This window comes from Patella vulgata, chromosome 4 (genome assembly GCF_932274485.2).
Source record: "Patella vulgata chromosome 4, xgPatVulg1.2, whole genome shotgun sequence".
Taxonomy (NCBI): domain Eukaryota; kingdom Metazoa; phylum Mollusca; class Gastropoda; family Patellidae; genus Patella; species Patella vulgata.
In genome coordinates, this window is record NC_065882.2 from 30,131,075 (window position 1) to 30,148,199 (window position 17,125).

The 17,125-nt window shown below is 36.5% G+C and overlaps 1 protein-coding gene across 1 annotated transcript in view; it reads left to right on the forward strand.

The window, feature by feature from the left end:
- Nucleotides 1–17,125, forward strand: part of LOC130012428 (mucin-5AC-like) — a 539,248-nt gene that overhangs the window by 421,332 nt on the left and 100,791 nt on the right. Inside the window, exon 26 of the mRNA XM_056100369.1 lies at nucleotides 64–139. Within this exon, the coding sequence (XP_055956344.1) occupies nucleotides 64–139 (76 nt within the window). The remainder of the gene's footprint in view (nucleotides 1–63; nucleotides 140–17,125) is intronic.

The following is a 17,125-nucleotide window of genomic DNA, read 5'->3' on the forward strand; positions in this document are numbered from 1 at the left end:
ACTGGACAAGATCACATGTATGTTAATGTATGTTGAAGTAAAAGGTATTTTTATGTTTTACAGGTGAAGAAAGTAAGAGAGATAATATTGATGTTATAACAACACAGGGTAAATCAAGGTACATATATACCTACCAACGGTACTTGTATATTTCCTTTTAAAAACACTACATCGCTTTGGATATCAAATAGTCCCAACATGGCTGGATTGAGCCATTCACTTATATTTTGGAGTAATATGACAGTCATTTGTTTAACACATGTTACAATTACAGTGCACTCTGTCACATCCGACCTCTGATCACTCCAGCACTCTGTTACATCTGACACCATGTCCCGATTTATTTCCTTATTACTTCAGCCAAAACATCTCTGGGTAATTCAACCTCTGTACGTTCAGGATTACGACATCAATCAGCCGTCCCGTCATACGATTTCCATTGAATCGACACCGTATAATCCGGCCTTCAATCGGTGGGTGTGAAGCAAACACTTCCCGATCAATTATCCGTGAGATTAAAACTGGATGGGTGTGAAGCCACAAAAGATTAACAAGCAATCACCAATCAATTATCTGTGAGATTAAAACTCGCTACCGTGGGTCTTTGTTGATCACTTTGATAATTTTAATCTCTTGTACGACAGTTGTGACAAATACTCAAGAATATCCACGAATTTTCCCCCGAATTCACAGTCGTAAAAATATTCCTAGCACCTGTTGGAAACATTCGTTGCGCATGCCGATTGAACCAGAATAACCCATAAGTTTGGTCACCCAACGGATCTCTTCGAACCCTGTGACGATGACCTGGGGATGCTCGATTCACAGTCCGGAACGTCCCGAATTGACAGAATTGCAATCGAGTGACGCAGAATTCAGTCCTGTCACAGTTCTCTCAGTCCCGATGGCGGAGGTTTTGTGAGTAGAATTGTGATGTAATTAAACACGACGAACAGGTTTCAGCTGCATGGTTGGATAAGATATTTATATATCCAGTCGACGCATGCGTTGTAGCCCGAAGTACCCATTTTCACTTGATTGTCACTATTTTTGGGATTGAGATAATTCAATTCCGGAACGTTCAATCGAGTACGCCCAATGAACACGTGATAGCAAAGACAAGAGTGCGATCAACTGAAGACGGCGAAGAAGATAAATTTACGACAGACTTGACCTATTCAATATGCCTCCGCATGTTAAATGAAATAAAAATTAATGTAATAAAATTTTGAATGTACAGAAAGGTTTATGATTTTTAAAGGGAATAACTTTTTGCCTTATTACACTATTTTGCCTATACCGTTTTTTTAGGACTTCGAATTTTGTCTAATGGTTTGGATTGTTCGTACTTGGTTTTATTTTATTCTGGTGATTCGAAGTTCTATGTTCAAAGCTACATTATAATAACACTTCCGGTTTTCGAATGCAAATATATCTGGTTTTGAGAAAACTGGGTATTCAGACACTCTGCGGAATCCAACATATTGTAACGATCCTGTACGATGTCGGATGTGACAGAGTGCACTGTAGTTTGTTATATTTTGCTAAATATATTCATATATATTTTTATATGCCCACATTTATAAAACCATTCTAAAGTATCACAGTTTGAATTTCGTGGAAATTGAAACTGCCCGACAAAATGGCTGCTCCTGGTTCGCAAATAGTGTAAAAGTATGTGATGCCAAGGTGTGGACCCTCTAGAGGTCACAATTTTTATCCCATTTTGATAAAACTTAAATTATATGTTTATATTCCAAAAATCTCAGTTCCTTTTGATATTTGTGCATATCAGACTGTAACTTCCTAGATTATTCCCCCAGATTGTATGGAAAAAAACACATTTTTAGCTTGTGAACCCTCTAGAGGTTACAATATTTATCCGATTTAAAAAGACATTTTAATATATCTATGATACACCATAATGACAATTGAGTTCAGATTTCATCAAAATGGACATAAACTACCTGACAAAATGGCTGCTCAACTTTCACATAAGTATGTAATACCAAGGTTGTGGACTTTACGTCAAAATTAGGCCATACCCGACAAGAATTTTTAAAGTGATATATTGTAAGTACAATGTGTCCTGAATAATTTGTTAAAAATGTAGAAGTGTACTACGTTTGGAAATGTATTTTTTTTTTCAAAGTTATTAAAGGTCATATATTGAAAAGTGTATATTCGATTCGCACATTGTGGCTTTCGAAATGTTAATAAATATTTTAGCATATTTTTAATTATATGAAATCAAGAAACACAATACAAATCATGGAAAGAATATATTTAGATGTTGTATCTCATTGAAAGCCATTTCATGGTCACAAATTGTAAAAATTCACATTAATTTCTATTAGATGTACCTTAAAGTCAGAAATAAACATCATATAACAACCTAATAGAGTTAACTATTCCGGTTCATCTTCATCGACCTCGTTGTCGATTGGTGAGGAATTCAAACAGCTGACTCCGTTGCATTCTGTGCAGGCCATAGCACAATTCATACCTCCCACTGCTAAAGACCCCTATGCGCAAGCGAATTATTGAAATAAAATTAAACCATATGTTAGTCTCTCTCTCTCCCTCCCATCCCTATTCTGTTGGATCCAAATAACAGTTGTTCATCCACATTTGTACTTGCTGGTATGTACGAAGACTGTAATATTTTGCAGCATTTGATGTAGGCGGGAGACTGGTTACCACCACAGCGGATGTTTTGCTGCTAGCTGTTTTGGAGGTAAACATTCTAAATCTCAATATATTTAACTCCTCGTGTGGCATTCCTTTGTATAATGCTGATTTTATCGCCCCTTCTCCGGCTTTGATGATGTCATCTTGAGAGGACTGTGCACAAAATACTTCCAAATGCTGTCACAGACTTTCATTTTTAATTGCTTTCTTCAGCACTATATTTTTTCCGATTCTGTGTAGCCTTGAAGTCGTATCACATCCAGTAAGTGCGTGAATTACTGGTAAGAGTTTGCAGAGTGACTGTCCAAGTGCGGCCTTTGTTTTATGAATATCCCATATCCTTACGGGCTTGCTGGCTGTTTTTGTTCACTTTTGAAGTAGATATTATTTGAGTCCATTGGAGTCAAATGGCACAACAACACTAAGAGATCAGTATCCTCATCAACCAAAACTGTGCAAGTGTCTTTTGCTTTTTCAATCGCAGTTCTTACAATAAGAGTGTCAGCGTCATCATCTGCAATGAGTGTAGAGTACCCGTTTTTTTCTAAAATATTTTGCAGCATTTTAATAAAGTTAACTTTGTTTTCTGTGTTTGATAGGATTTGTTCTTTCTTTGATCGTAATAGGATGTCTGGTGTGAACAGCACAGATCTCCCAATGATACCATGTGTTCTTCGACTGTGGGTACTTTCCTTCATTGAACATGCCGGATAACCATCAAATACAATGGTTGAAGTGGTATATCGTTTCCGCAAATATCCTACATAGGAATTGCAAATGTATTGAAAAGAACAAACACTGCTCCAAGGAATTTTGTGGATTAAAGATCCACCATCCAGAACATATTGTATTGGAGATGTTGGTAAAGAGATGTCTGTGATATTACACAGGCCCCAGAGAGCATCGGTGAGAGCACTTTTTTTGCTAGTCTCATTAGACCACTATCATCAAACAATGATGGCGGATATGTACACAATGATGGCGGATATGTACACAACTCGTATTCAAACAATTCTAATGACTCGTCTTGTACATTTGCTCCCGTCAATAATCACTGAAAGAGTAATTGTGGGTCAATATGTACATTTTCACCGTTAATTTTAAGTGTATGCGTGTCTGCTGCTAGTGTGACTGCTTGCCATGTCCGTTTGAATGTGTACGTCAGAGGACTTTGGTTTTCCATCGTCTCGATGATTCTATTTCCAAGTTCCAATGAACTATCTGCATTTACCTTTTCTGAGGCTAAAACACCCGATTCAATATTCCGTAATGATTCTATTTCATCAAAAGGATTCCTAGTTTTTAGAAAAGATAACAATTTTTGTGAATCCAGTTGATCTCTAGCCATTCTAGCAACAGAACACTCTTTGTGTTGTTAACTGGTCTGAAAGTCAATTCCAAGTAAATCTTGCATTGCAACATTGATTTCAGCACATGCTGGCATGGATAAAAGCCAATGTGCCCGTTGATGTTCTGTCATTCCTCTTCCACGGGTCATACCTCCTGTAGTTTTACAGCTTCGCATTAAAGTTTGTTCTATGATCAAATCTGTAGAAAGACCAGCCCAATATCTGTCACTGCGCCTAAGGAAATGGTGCCCATTGGAAAAGAAATTGAATACTTCTGGTTTAGATGTAGTGAGATTTATAGCATCTTGCAAATACAAGTTCACTGATATGGTGTAGTTGTTATGGCCACTTGCAGCAAAGTAAGGAAGCATTTTCTGTAGCGTGTGAATATGAGCTTTTAGCTTTTGATGTTTCCTTGGATTCTCTTTAACACTGTAGCGTGATGTAGTGAATTTAAGGAATTTGACACTTGAATACGGTCATATAATTCAACAATGGTAATGGAGTTATATTATTTGTCTCTCCATTGTCAGAGCGAAAGTCTTCATCGGTCACAGTGACGCTGTAAATGCGCTCTATCACCAAAGCATGTAACACTTTATCCACCAGCATGTTTCCTCGAATGGCTCGGGAGACGGCTTTACCACTTATCATATTAGTAAAAGCATTTGGTGCATATACACATTCCAACAGTTCCTTAAGGCCAGAACCTTCCATAAGATGCCCGATGCTTCCAAGAAAACTTAATTGGATATGGAAACCACCTAGTCTCAAGAAAATATTGTAAATGTCATCATGTTCATTGGCTACAATAATTTTTGCCTTCCAGTATAAGGGCTGATCGAAAGTCAGTGTAGGTGTCACATTATATTTTCTGGCTAGATTGTTGATATAATGAAAAGTTGAATATATACATGACATATCTGACGGGTTGAGATCAATAAATAGGCAAGAATGTGAAAGACGATTTCCCAGGGTGAGGTCCATCTTCAACCATTTGAATGAACCCTGACCATCAAGGAGTTGGAGATCTTAGACACCATACTAAGTTTGGAAGGAGATGAAATGGATCGCGTTCATCTATGTATGTTTCTGGTAAGTTGATACTTCGAAAGTTGTCCATATAAATTTCTCCGGGTGCACAGTACGACATAATATTGATGCGACCAAGCTCAGTGATTTCATTCGTGCTGACATATTGGCGACGTATCCTTCTTTCGTTCATTACAGCCGGAGAAAACCCAGACATCATGCCCATTCCATGAAATGTATTGTGACCATCTAGTGTTCTTAAATTATGATCGACATTGTCAGCAACAAACTGAACAAAATGTCCACTAGGTAGGGTATGTTGATCAGATCCATGTTGTTTTGCAGCATTCGCTTCAAATAGTTGGACTTCTTTGTAAGATGATGAAAACCCAAGACGATATAATGTGTCAATGAGGAATTTGGATGCGTAATGATAGTGGCACTGTATTCCCAAACCTATTTGTAGTGGGGCCAATATTGACTTTGGTCGTGTTGCTTGAACAATTGATTGGCCAATTGACGCAATTTTAATGTCTTCTTTCATGCCAGTAACCGATCGTAAGAAAAATCTGAGAGTTTCTGGGAGAAATTTTATGTTATTTAATTGTGATGAAATGTTGTCCTTTGTCGGATAGAACATTTTAGTATTTGTCATAGACTTGAACTCTGATCTAACCAACAGGGCAGGTGCTTCAATAATGGCTGTTTTCTCTTCAACCTCCGTTTTCTTTTCTTTATTGTAATACTTCTTCAGTATATTACTCGCCGTTTGTCTAAACATCACAATGTTTTCTGTCCCATTCATGTCTGCGATAAAAACAGAATCACCAAAATGATCCAATATTTTCTTCTTCATGTAAGATGATCGAAATGCTTTGTCGCTACAAAATGATTTCATAAGGTCTACAAGATTCACTAATGATATTTGTTCATCCTCATTTTTATACGCCCACATTGAAATGTGGTCGTATATTGTCGTCGCCTCCGTCCGTCCGTCTGTCTGACCGGCGTCCACAATTGCTTGTGGACACTCTAGGGGCTAAAGTTAATATCCGATTGACTTTAAATTTATACACAGTGTTTAAGATCATGAGATGAAAAATCCTATTGATTTTCAACGATTTCCGATAATTACTGCCAGAGTTATGGCCCTTGATCACTTTAAAAAAATATTGTCAACACTCTAGAGGTCAAAGTTAATATCCGATTGACTTTAAATTTATACACAGTGTTTAAGGTCATTAGACGAAGCCTATTGATTTTCAGCGATTTCCGATAATTACTGCCAGAGTTATGGCCCTTGATCACTTCAAAAAATCTTGTGTACGCTCTAGAGGTCAAAGTTAATATCCGATTGACTTTAAATTTATACACATTGTTTAAGGTCATGAGACGAAGAAGCCTATTGATTTTCAACGATTTCCGATAATTACTGCCAGAGTTATGGCTCTTGATCACTTCAATAAATCTTGTGGACGCTCTAGAGGCCAAAGTTAATATCCGATTGACTTTAAATTTATACACAGTGTTTAAGGTCATGAGATGAGAAATCCTATTGATTTTCCGCGATTTCTGATAATTACTGCCAGAGTTATGGCCCTTGATCACTTCAAAAAAATCTTGTGAACGCTCTAGAGGTCAAGGTTAATATCAGATTGACTTTATATTTATACACAGTGTTTAAGGTCATAAGACGAAGAATCCTATTGATTTTCAGCGATTTCCGATATTTACTGCCAGAGTTATGGCCCTTGATCACTTCTAAAAATCTTGTGGACGCTCTAGAGGTCAAAGTTAATATCCGATTAACTTTAAATTTATACACAGTGTTTAAGGTCATGAGACGAAGAAGCCTATTGATTTTCAGCGATTTCCGATAATTACAGCTAGAGTTGGGGGGTTGGATGGCCGAATGGTTAGCACGCGCGCGCTGTATCATACGGTCTGTCATTGAGTCAACTGGCGAGGTTTCGATTCCTCGGTTGTATGTGACAAGGAGTAGGGTCGCCTGTCCGACCTCGTGGGTTTTCTCCGGGTCCTCCAGTTTCATCCCACTGCTAAAGACCCCTACTTGCTAGCGAATTATTGAAATAAAATTGAACCATGTGTTAGTCCCGAAATGACCTAGTTTGTTTCGAGTGGAGGTTAAACCCTGTTTCTCTCTCTCTCTCTCACAGCTAGAGTTATGGCCCTTGATCACTTTGAAAAATCTTGTGGACGCTCTAGAGGCTAAAGTTAATATCCAATTGACTTTAAATTGATACACAGTGTTTCAGGTCATGAGAAGGAGAATCATATTGATTTTCAACAATGTCCGATAATTTCTGCTAAAGTTATCATCCGATTGACTTCAGATTGATACACAGAGTTTAAAGATACAAGTTGGCAGTTCTCACAATATAAGTTAAAAACTAGATAATGTAAAGGCAATTTGCTGAAAATTTCAGTCAAATTGGTCCACTATGAACCGAGAAATATGCGATCGAAAGTTTCGCATAGCCTCGGTCATCATTACTAATGTCGGTACAACAAAAATCATAATATCGATTATCCATTTAATCGTTAAATCGAGAAGGAAAGTTATGCAGCAAATCGGATCATAATCCAACAATTATCGCAGGCTAGTGTTTAAGGTCATGAGACGAAGAAGCCTATTGATTTTCAGCGATTTGTGATAATTACTGCCAGAGTTATGGGCCTTGATCACTTTGAAAAATCTTGTGGACGCTCTAGAGGCTAAAGTTAATATCCGATTGACTTTAAATTGATACATAGTGTTTAAGGTCATGAGACGAAGAAGCCTATTGATTTTCAATGAATCTTTATGACTTGAACAGCTAAATACAAAACTTTTAACATCATGGATTTAGCTGTTGCCAGGCATGGGGCAAAACTTTATAAAAACCAAACAAATTTTAATGGTTTTCTGATAATTACTTAATGAGTTGTTACCGAAAAAAGTAAAAATATGCGACAACTCTTGTTGACTGCCCAGCCGATATAGCTGCTGTGGGTGTATGTTTCGTTGCCTGGCAACCTATCTTTTATAAAATTTATTTTATAAACGTTGAAAGTGTTGAGAAATGTGGATAAATCTTTGTGTCAATATCCAAATTGACAGGCATATTAAACGTTAGATTTTAATTTTTGATTAGCAACGGACAAAATATGTATCCCAAATTGCACTGCGATACTGGTTGTCAGCAGCCCTGGACGGAACATATGAACTTTGTTTTATACAAAAAGAACAATAAATAATTAATCTAGTACTGAAAAACTGAATTAGCCAATTTCGGCCAAGGAAAATTACTGAGACAAAAAGATTTCACAATTTTGCTCAAGTCAGATGACTCTTTAATCCTGTGTAAAATACCATTAAAAAATATTCATAAATAAAAAACATTTTTGTAAAATTTCAATTTTTCTCAATTTGGTGTCTTATATCTACGAAGATTTGCAGAAAATCAAAAAATCGAAAGTAGCACAGCTGTGTGCCCTGTCTTAGGCTATGCCAAAATGTATTGAAAGTTAAAATCCAATGATTATTGTTAAAATTAAGGCAATATTTTTAAAAACGACAACTTCAGTGATTTCGAACATTTCGCATTGTCGCAGAACGTTCAAAATAGCTTTATCTTCTAAGTCACACTCACTTTCCCAGTAAAACCGAAGACCCTGTAACGATGTGACAAGTAGTTGCTGAGATCTAAGCAAAATAAAAGAAGAAAAATAATAATTAATAATAAGAAGAACTAGAACAAAGAAGCAGTGTAATACAATATCATTTGGGATCTAAATTTTAATATTGTATCTTGAATTCATATTTAATTTATATTTTTCATTTTGTAACTCATTTTGGACATGTGGCAGATTAATTGTAAAATTTAATCTGAATCGGGTGTGTTGACATAATATTATGTAAGATGTAATGGGTTTGTCAAACTGATATACTCAGAGTGTCCATATGATATAAGATTTAGGCTTAACACGTATCGACACCTTTTGTCTAAAGATAAGATGTGTGATTCTTAATAATTAGTTTTCATTATTCTGAATACTAATGCTATTAACTATGGCGTGCCTATCTGACGCAACAGATATTGCTGCACCTTATAAAAAGCCTAGTTAAGAATCAGACCTAGGCAGACCTGAAGAGAGATGGGAGAGACCTGTAGAGACCTAGAGGGAATTCGGCCCGGACCTCGGGTGAGGGCCTGCCCTCGACCCCGGAGAAGTTAGGTCCTGTGAGGCCTAGGGGGAGCAGCTATAGATAGACGTTACTATACCCAACCAAATGATGTTCCTATTTACAAGTGTACCTGTAAATATGTTATCCAGTATTAAAATATCTTTTTTTTAATAAATAAGAGTTATGTATTGTATCACGAACCTGTGGTTGTATCACATACTCTTAAGTGGTGCCGTGATCGACGAACCTGAGGTTATGATATATTACATACTCTTAATGGGTTCCGTATACCAGACCAATGTTTTCGAAGTCCTGACCACTAGAAGATCGAAGCATTTTATTAAGAGGTAAGTCTTTTTCTGATCCTAATTATGGCCACGGTAAATGCTGATATTAGCGTTATGTTTAATAATTTAACTGCCGAACTAAGCGATTTGTCTTCAACGCTTAAACATTATGTAGTAACTCAATTAGCTCAACCATTTTCTAGTATTAAGAAATATAACCCTTCATCTGAATACATATTTTGGCTTAAAATTAGTAGTAACTATTAAATGCCTATAATTTGAAGTGAAATGTTTTATGATTGTTTAATTAACTGGAATCGAGTTAAGAGTATCCTAATTGAGAGATATAACTCATAAATATTCACACGGTATAAACGGTTTTATCTCTTATATTATTTTTTGTTCTGTCTATATATATTTTTGCCCCGGGTTTTACAGGACAGATTTTATTTGAATTAACCCCAATAATGTGAGATTGGGATGCCCCGATATGTTACGGGAGAGTTTTTATTTGTGTTAACACCAATAATATGCGATTGGGATGCCCGAGATGTTACGGGAGAGGTTTTATGTGAAATTCCTATAAGGCGGAATTGGTTTTACCCCAGGCGGGTCTTGCTTGGAATTAAGAGCGAATGTGATGTATTGTTTTGTGTTTTGTTTAAAAATTATAGAGATAAAACCACTGTTAATTTTGATAGGTTCTTTCCAAAATATCTTATTTAAACATGCATTATGCAAGAGCTAAATCTGATTATTGCAAGTCTTAATTTAGGCTTCAGATGTTATAGAAATTATAAATTAGATCTTTATTTAAACAACAAGCCCAAAATCAACTCTGTAGACCCACGGATGGCTCGACTACAGCTCGGATTTAAATAGGATTTCACTAATTGATTAAATCAAGTATGGGGCAACCTGATGAAAATACGTCCGTTAGATCGAGGCTAAATGATAGAGTGTACTTAGTGAGGCCGCTGTAAAGCGTTTCCGTATGCCATTGAAAACTTTACTTGATAATCGAGATATGTAGGTGGAGTTAACGCCTGTCAATCAAACGGTGAAGACACATTTCACTACCATTTCTCGTCAAATATTACAACGATGATAACTATGTTCAGAATAAAGTAATTTGACTGTCTTTTTCAATATATTCTTCTTTCATCATCTACTTTTGAACTGTTATAGCAAGAATGGCCAACTCTCTATAAAAATCTCCCATAATGTATCCTTAAGATTAGTGAAATGTGTTCAGATCATTCATTATAATTTAGCCTGCGGTAAAGCAATATGACCTCCTACTTTTAATTTGGTTTATGTCAATTCTCATGTAAATATTTTAAAATAGATCATTATCTATCAAGTCTGTTCCACTTATTAATTTGAATAAAAGTTAATTGAGTTCACTCCATGATATAATAAGCAGATGATAAAACTTGGGCACGGATGGCAGTTATAATATTTTTCATGACACGACATGTCATTAAGCACCGTTTGGCCATGCGGTATGGAAAGGAAAAAGACTAACCGACAAGAATAATAGCGGCCAATATAAAGATGGTGACGGTAAAACCACAAGCGGCAGTAAGCTTGTAAATGGAGAAATTACCCATTCACCATACCCCGACAAAACAGAGCATATACAGTAGAATATGTATGAGCAGCCACTCCTATTCAGCAACATCTCCTTGTAAGCGGTCACAATAAATTCCCCCCGTAAAAATTCTATTGTTTCATCTCTTTATTCAACGGCCACTCCTCTAATAAATTCAACAAAACATCGCCCATTCAACGGCCATTGTTGTTCTTTGTAACACCCCCACTAATCCCGTAATTAGTAGTAAATTAACTGGACCCCCACTGATCAGGTAAAAAGAAATGTAAACATAACAATCATCCGGGATTATCTGTTAATTAATCTTTTGTTTTATTAAACGTCTAACCCGATCATTGTTTTCACGCGTAACGACACATTATTTGATACTGATTGAATAAAATAAAAGTACCAAGTTTTGTCATGATCATCTAGTATCTCTTTTCCATTGCCACTTTGTTGTTAAACAGACGTTTAAGCGCCTCCTATAATATTACATACGGAGTTACACCCCCTGTAAATAGGTGATAAAATCAGCGATGGTTTTTTGTTCATGTGGTTTTTTGGTAAAATAAAATTAATTAATCGATTTTCTTCACAAAAATGGATAAATATTATCGAATGCATCACAACGGTAGACAGTAGTATCGAAGGTTGGTACAAAATGACAAGTTTACAGAAGTTATGTGCGAGACTTGAGTAAAGAATTTCCGTTCGGCGCAAGATTCAGAAATGGTCAAATTTACCGATGCAAGTATTGATGTTCGCTTCCAATGCATCCAAGAGTAATATTTAATTTATGTCAGCACAAAAAGCACCGAGATTTTATTAAGAGGCCACTCCCGTTAAGCGGTCATTCGTGAAAATTCCTTTGGGTGGCTGCTTAATGCAGATTCTACTGTATAGTCACTAACATTGGTGGATGCTATGTGCATGCATACATGGTGATGCATACATGGTGGAAAATATATGCTGACATGATGGGAAATATATGCATAATTGGTGGATACTATGTGCATATATGGTGATGCATACATGGTGGAAAATATATGTTTAAAAAAATGGGGAATATATGCATAATTGGTGGACATACATGGTGGATACTATATGCATAATTGGTGGATAAGATATCCATCTATCGATAATTAATAGGGAATATTTCCAACAGAGATTATAGACTATCCATTCCAGCTAATGCAAGGAGTTCTCATTTTTGGATTCCCTAATTTGGATCGTAGTGATTGTGATTATGTGGGTGTGTTTCATTTATCGTTTACATGACATTCATTTGCGTGACAATTTTTTTTCCGCGTACTGGGTTCCCACGTAGTGTGTGCTTTTATTAATAGAATCTACCGATTCCGGAAGAAACGCGTAAAGTGACCAGTGACTCTTATACTTTTGTGAATGTTTTTAGTTTCGATGTTGTACTTCTTGTATATAACTTTTACGGCACTATATTTACCCCGGCGTTACTCCTTGGACTACTAAACATTTTTTTTTACCATAGACAATATTTCCATCTGGGTTTGGATGCTTCAATTATTGTATTCAATTATTAAATCTTTTATTGTTTTAATTGTTTCATATATTATTTTATATATTCCACTATTTTAAAATTGTGGTTAAGGGAGGAATGTAATACAATATCATTTGGGATCTAAATTTTAATATTGTATTTTGAATTCATATTTTAATTTATATTTTTTATTTGTATCTCATTTTGGACATATACTTAAAAGTGGCAGATTAATTGTAAAATTTAATCTGCATCAGGTGTGGGGTGTTGACATAATATTATGTAAGATGTAATGGGTTTGTCAAACTTGTATACTCGGAGTATCTATATGATATAAGATTTAGGCTTAACACGTATCGACACCTTTTGTCTAAAGATAAGATGTGTGATTCTTAATAATTAGTTTTCATTGTTCTGATTACTAATGCTATTAACTATGGCGCGCCTATCTGACGCGACAGATATGGCTGCACCTTATAAAAAGCCTAGTTGGAGAATCAGACCCAGGCAGACCTGAAGAGAGATGGAAGAGACCTAGAGGGAATTCGGCCCGGACCTCGGGAGAGGGCCTGCCATCGACCCCGGAGAAGTTAGGTCCTGTGAGGCCAGGGGGAGCAGCTATAGATAGACGTTACTATACCCAACCAAATGATGTTCCTATTTAGAAGTGTACTTGTAAATATGTTATCCAGTATTAAAATATCTTTTTGTCCCCCGCCTTTCGAAGAAAGCAGGGGACTATTAAAATATGTCTGTCTGTCTGTCCATCCGTCCGTCCGTCCGTCCGTCACACTTTTTGGGACACAATATCTCTCCCTTTAATTGACCTAGAATGTTCAAACTTGGTGTAGGTGTTTATTTGGTCAATGCCTTGATAGAGTTCGAAGATGAGCATTTTCTGCTTAGGGTAAGCAGAGATAAGCAATTTGATTGGTTGATGCTTTGGGACACGATAACTTTAGTTCTAATTAAGCGACAGTTTTGAAACTTGGTGTATAGTTTCATTACATCAATACCTTGGCTAAGTTCGATAATGAGCATTTTCTGCTCAGGGTAAGCGGAGCGATAAGCAATTTGATTGGCCGAGACTTTGGAACACAATAACTCTACTTCTAATTGAGCTAAAATGTTCAAACTTGGTGTAGGTGTTTATTAGGTCAATGTCTTGATGGGATGTGCAATAAGCAATTTGATTGGCCGAGACTTTGGAACACAATAACTCATCTTCTAATTGAGCTAAAATGTTCAAACTTGGTGTAGGTGTTTATTAGGTCAATGTCTTGATTGGATGTGAAGATGAACATTTTCTGCTTAGGGTAAGTAGTGATAAGCAATTTGATTGGTTGATGCTTTGGGACACGATAACTTTAGTTCTAATTAAATGAGAGTGATAAAACTTGGTGTACAGTTTCATTACATCAATACCTTGACTAAGTTTGATAATGAGCATTTTCTGCTCAGGGTAAGCAGATCGATAAGCAATTTGATTAGCCGAGACTTTGGAACACAATAACTCTCCTTCTAATTGAGCTAGAATGTTCAAACGTGGTGTATAGTTTCATTACATCAATACCTTGACTAAGTTCGATGATGAGAATTGTCTGCTTAGGCTAAGTAGCAGTAAGCATTTTGATTGGTCAAGACTTTGGAACATAACTCTGCTTCTAATTGAGACAGAATGTTTAAACTTGATGTAGATGTTCGTCTTGACTTAGTTCAATGATTAACATATCGATGCTTTTGGACAAGATAACTTTGATTCTATCTGATAGAGAGTGATGAAACTTAATGTATAGTTGATAATCAGTTTGATTGCTCGATACTTTTGAAAAAAATAGATGTGCGATTAATTAATATGTGTCATCTATTTATTTGGGGATTTCGGTTGTGGACATCAGCCTCACCGTTGGCTTGTTTTAATAAATAAGAGTTATGTATTGTATCACAGCAGTGATGACGGGTTTCACTGGTGCCACGTTACCCCTGAACTTATGTCACTTTCAGTGCCACGTTACCCATGAACTTATATCAGTTATGATACCAATGGAACCCATTAAACAGATTTCCACATAAACATTACAGACGTGTTATAAAATGGACGAAGAATCAATCAAACCCAGCAATATCAATTCCATTTATACATCTGTTACCATGTGTTACATATGTCAAAAAAGTGATCCTGACAAAATTTGTTACTGACTTACCACTAAGTTAGCTGACTTTCTAATGGGAAATTAAAATGCGAAAAAAAATCTGAAAAGGTGATCCTGACAAAATTGGTTATTTCTCGACTAGGGAAGATGCTAGAAGCAATTTTTGGACATCTATATGATCGTATTGATTCAATCTTTATGTCCATTGGAGTAAAATATAATGATTAACGAATAATAAATGTAACTCACTTCAAAAAAAAATGTTTGTTTTGAAGGCTAAAAATATAGATTTTGCCAAAATGACACTACTTTCCGTGATAATGAAAATGTTAAATTAGATCTATGAAATTCTAAATGGCATAAGGCATAAGATGGTGAAAATTGTATGAAAATCAAATAATAATTTGTAGAAAATCGTCTATTTCTCTGCAATCGTGCAAGTTAGAGACCATTATTTGGTATCTGTATGATCGTATGGGTTCATTGGAATTGGAATCAAATATCCTAATTTTAAAAACATTACAAATCAGACCTACTTGAATAAAATATCTGTTTTGAAGGCTAAAAATACAGTTTTTGCCCAAATGATGTCATTTCCGGTGACAGGGTAAATGTTAACTCTTAACTGATAGTCCAGGCATTTTAACTCAATTTTGCACCATTTCGGACAGTTGCTGCAATAGAAATGCCGACCACGTTTTATGGTCGGTCTAGATGTATATTATCACCAAAAAAAAGTCCCAGCCCGAAATAATTCCAGATGGCTGCCAGTTTTGGTGGGAAAATTCGAATTTTACAAAATTACCACATTTGATGTCAAAATATATGTTTTGGAGGCAGCTGATCTCATTTTCGACACATTTTTTTCATCTTGGTAATTAACAGGTTCCCCTGGGTCAAAATAATGGGAAATCCCATTGGAGATTTGGGGATTACGAGTGATCGAGTCCTCCTGAGATCTAATACGATGGCATTCATCAAATATCAACTAAATTTCATTTAGACGCTCTGGTCGACCACTGCTCACTAGGGAAGCAGCGTAGCAGGCATGACAAAAGGGGTCACTCTCAGCCCACTGTGGACGCAGTGTTGTGGGCATGTCCGATTTCGATCACCAACCTCGAAAATTGAGCCAAGATGGGCAAACCTATTGAAGCACGTGGCGAATTTATTTCAGAAAATGATTCAAATGTTGAGACACAGATGGATACAATATCGCCTGTTTGTCAGGTATGCAGTGAACTGCCCATCGTCATTCCCAAAATGACGGAAAGATAACGGGTATTGGAGGCCGACAATAATGAGCCGATTAAGATTCCTGGCTTACGTTCAATAATGAGTGGAGATACCAATTTCAATGGCAGAGAATTTAGGACAGAATAAATCTTGGTGTAAGGTCATGACTAAGTTCAACAATAAGCCAAGGGCGTGCTAGGGCCTCCGAGGGTAGGCAGACCAAAGTTAGAGCACTTCAGTTCTATGGCACATGGTACAAGCGATTTGACGTATATGCCAAGACATACCATACATTGACACTTGGTTAAGGGATTATGATTAAGTCACAAAGATCCAAACATGAACATAGTTAGCTGCAATCAAGCACTAAACGACCTGTGAGTAAAGAAAAACAAGCATCAAAAGGGACTGGTATTCCTTACAAAGGGACGGTACCTGCCAAGTTTCATTCGATTCTGTTCCCCAATGAGGGTAGGGAGGTAGAATTGAAAGTAGACTGACAACCCCAAGAACGAGACAACGATCAAAATACACTTTAAGCCAGGCCAAGGAAGTTACTGGTGACAGATTAAATGTCATTCATTGTGACGGATTGCGTATTGGCCCTGAGTATGCTAACCGGCAATAATGGTTCCCGTCACCCGTGTTGCAATTTTCCTAATTTTATTTAGATATATAAATAAAACTAAGACAAACTAGAATTGCGCGCAATGCTGAAGGCTTTCCCTGTCGCAAAAGCGTCACACGATCGCCAGATGTATGACAAAAGACTATCCCCACCACTCCCCCCAACCCCCAAAAAAACCCACACTCTAGCATAACTCAGATATCGACCCCTAAACATGCTCCAACTCGTAAAAATACGCTGTTTTCAATTTTCGATCTCTTTTTTCGGCTACCCATGAAAATTAGAAAAATTGTACAAGGGTTTCACACAATATATAACCAGTAGAATCTCGATTGAGCAAGTTTGAAAAAAATCATTGGCGGCTTTTCCGAGAAAAGTAATTATATAACTGTTAAATTAAACAATGGATAACTCCTACCTCTTAAAATGATTGATATAATTAGTAAA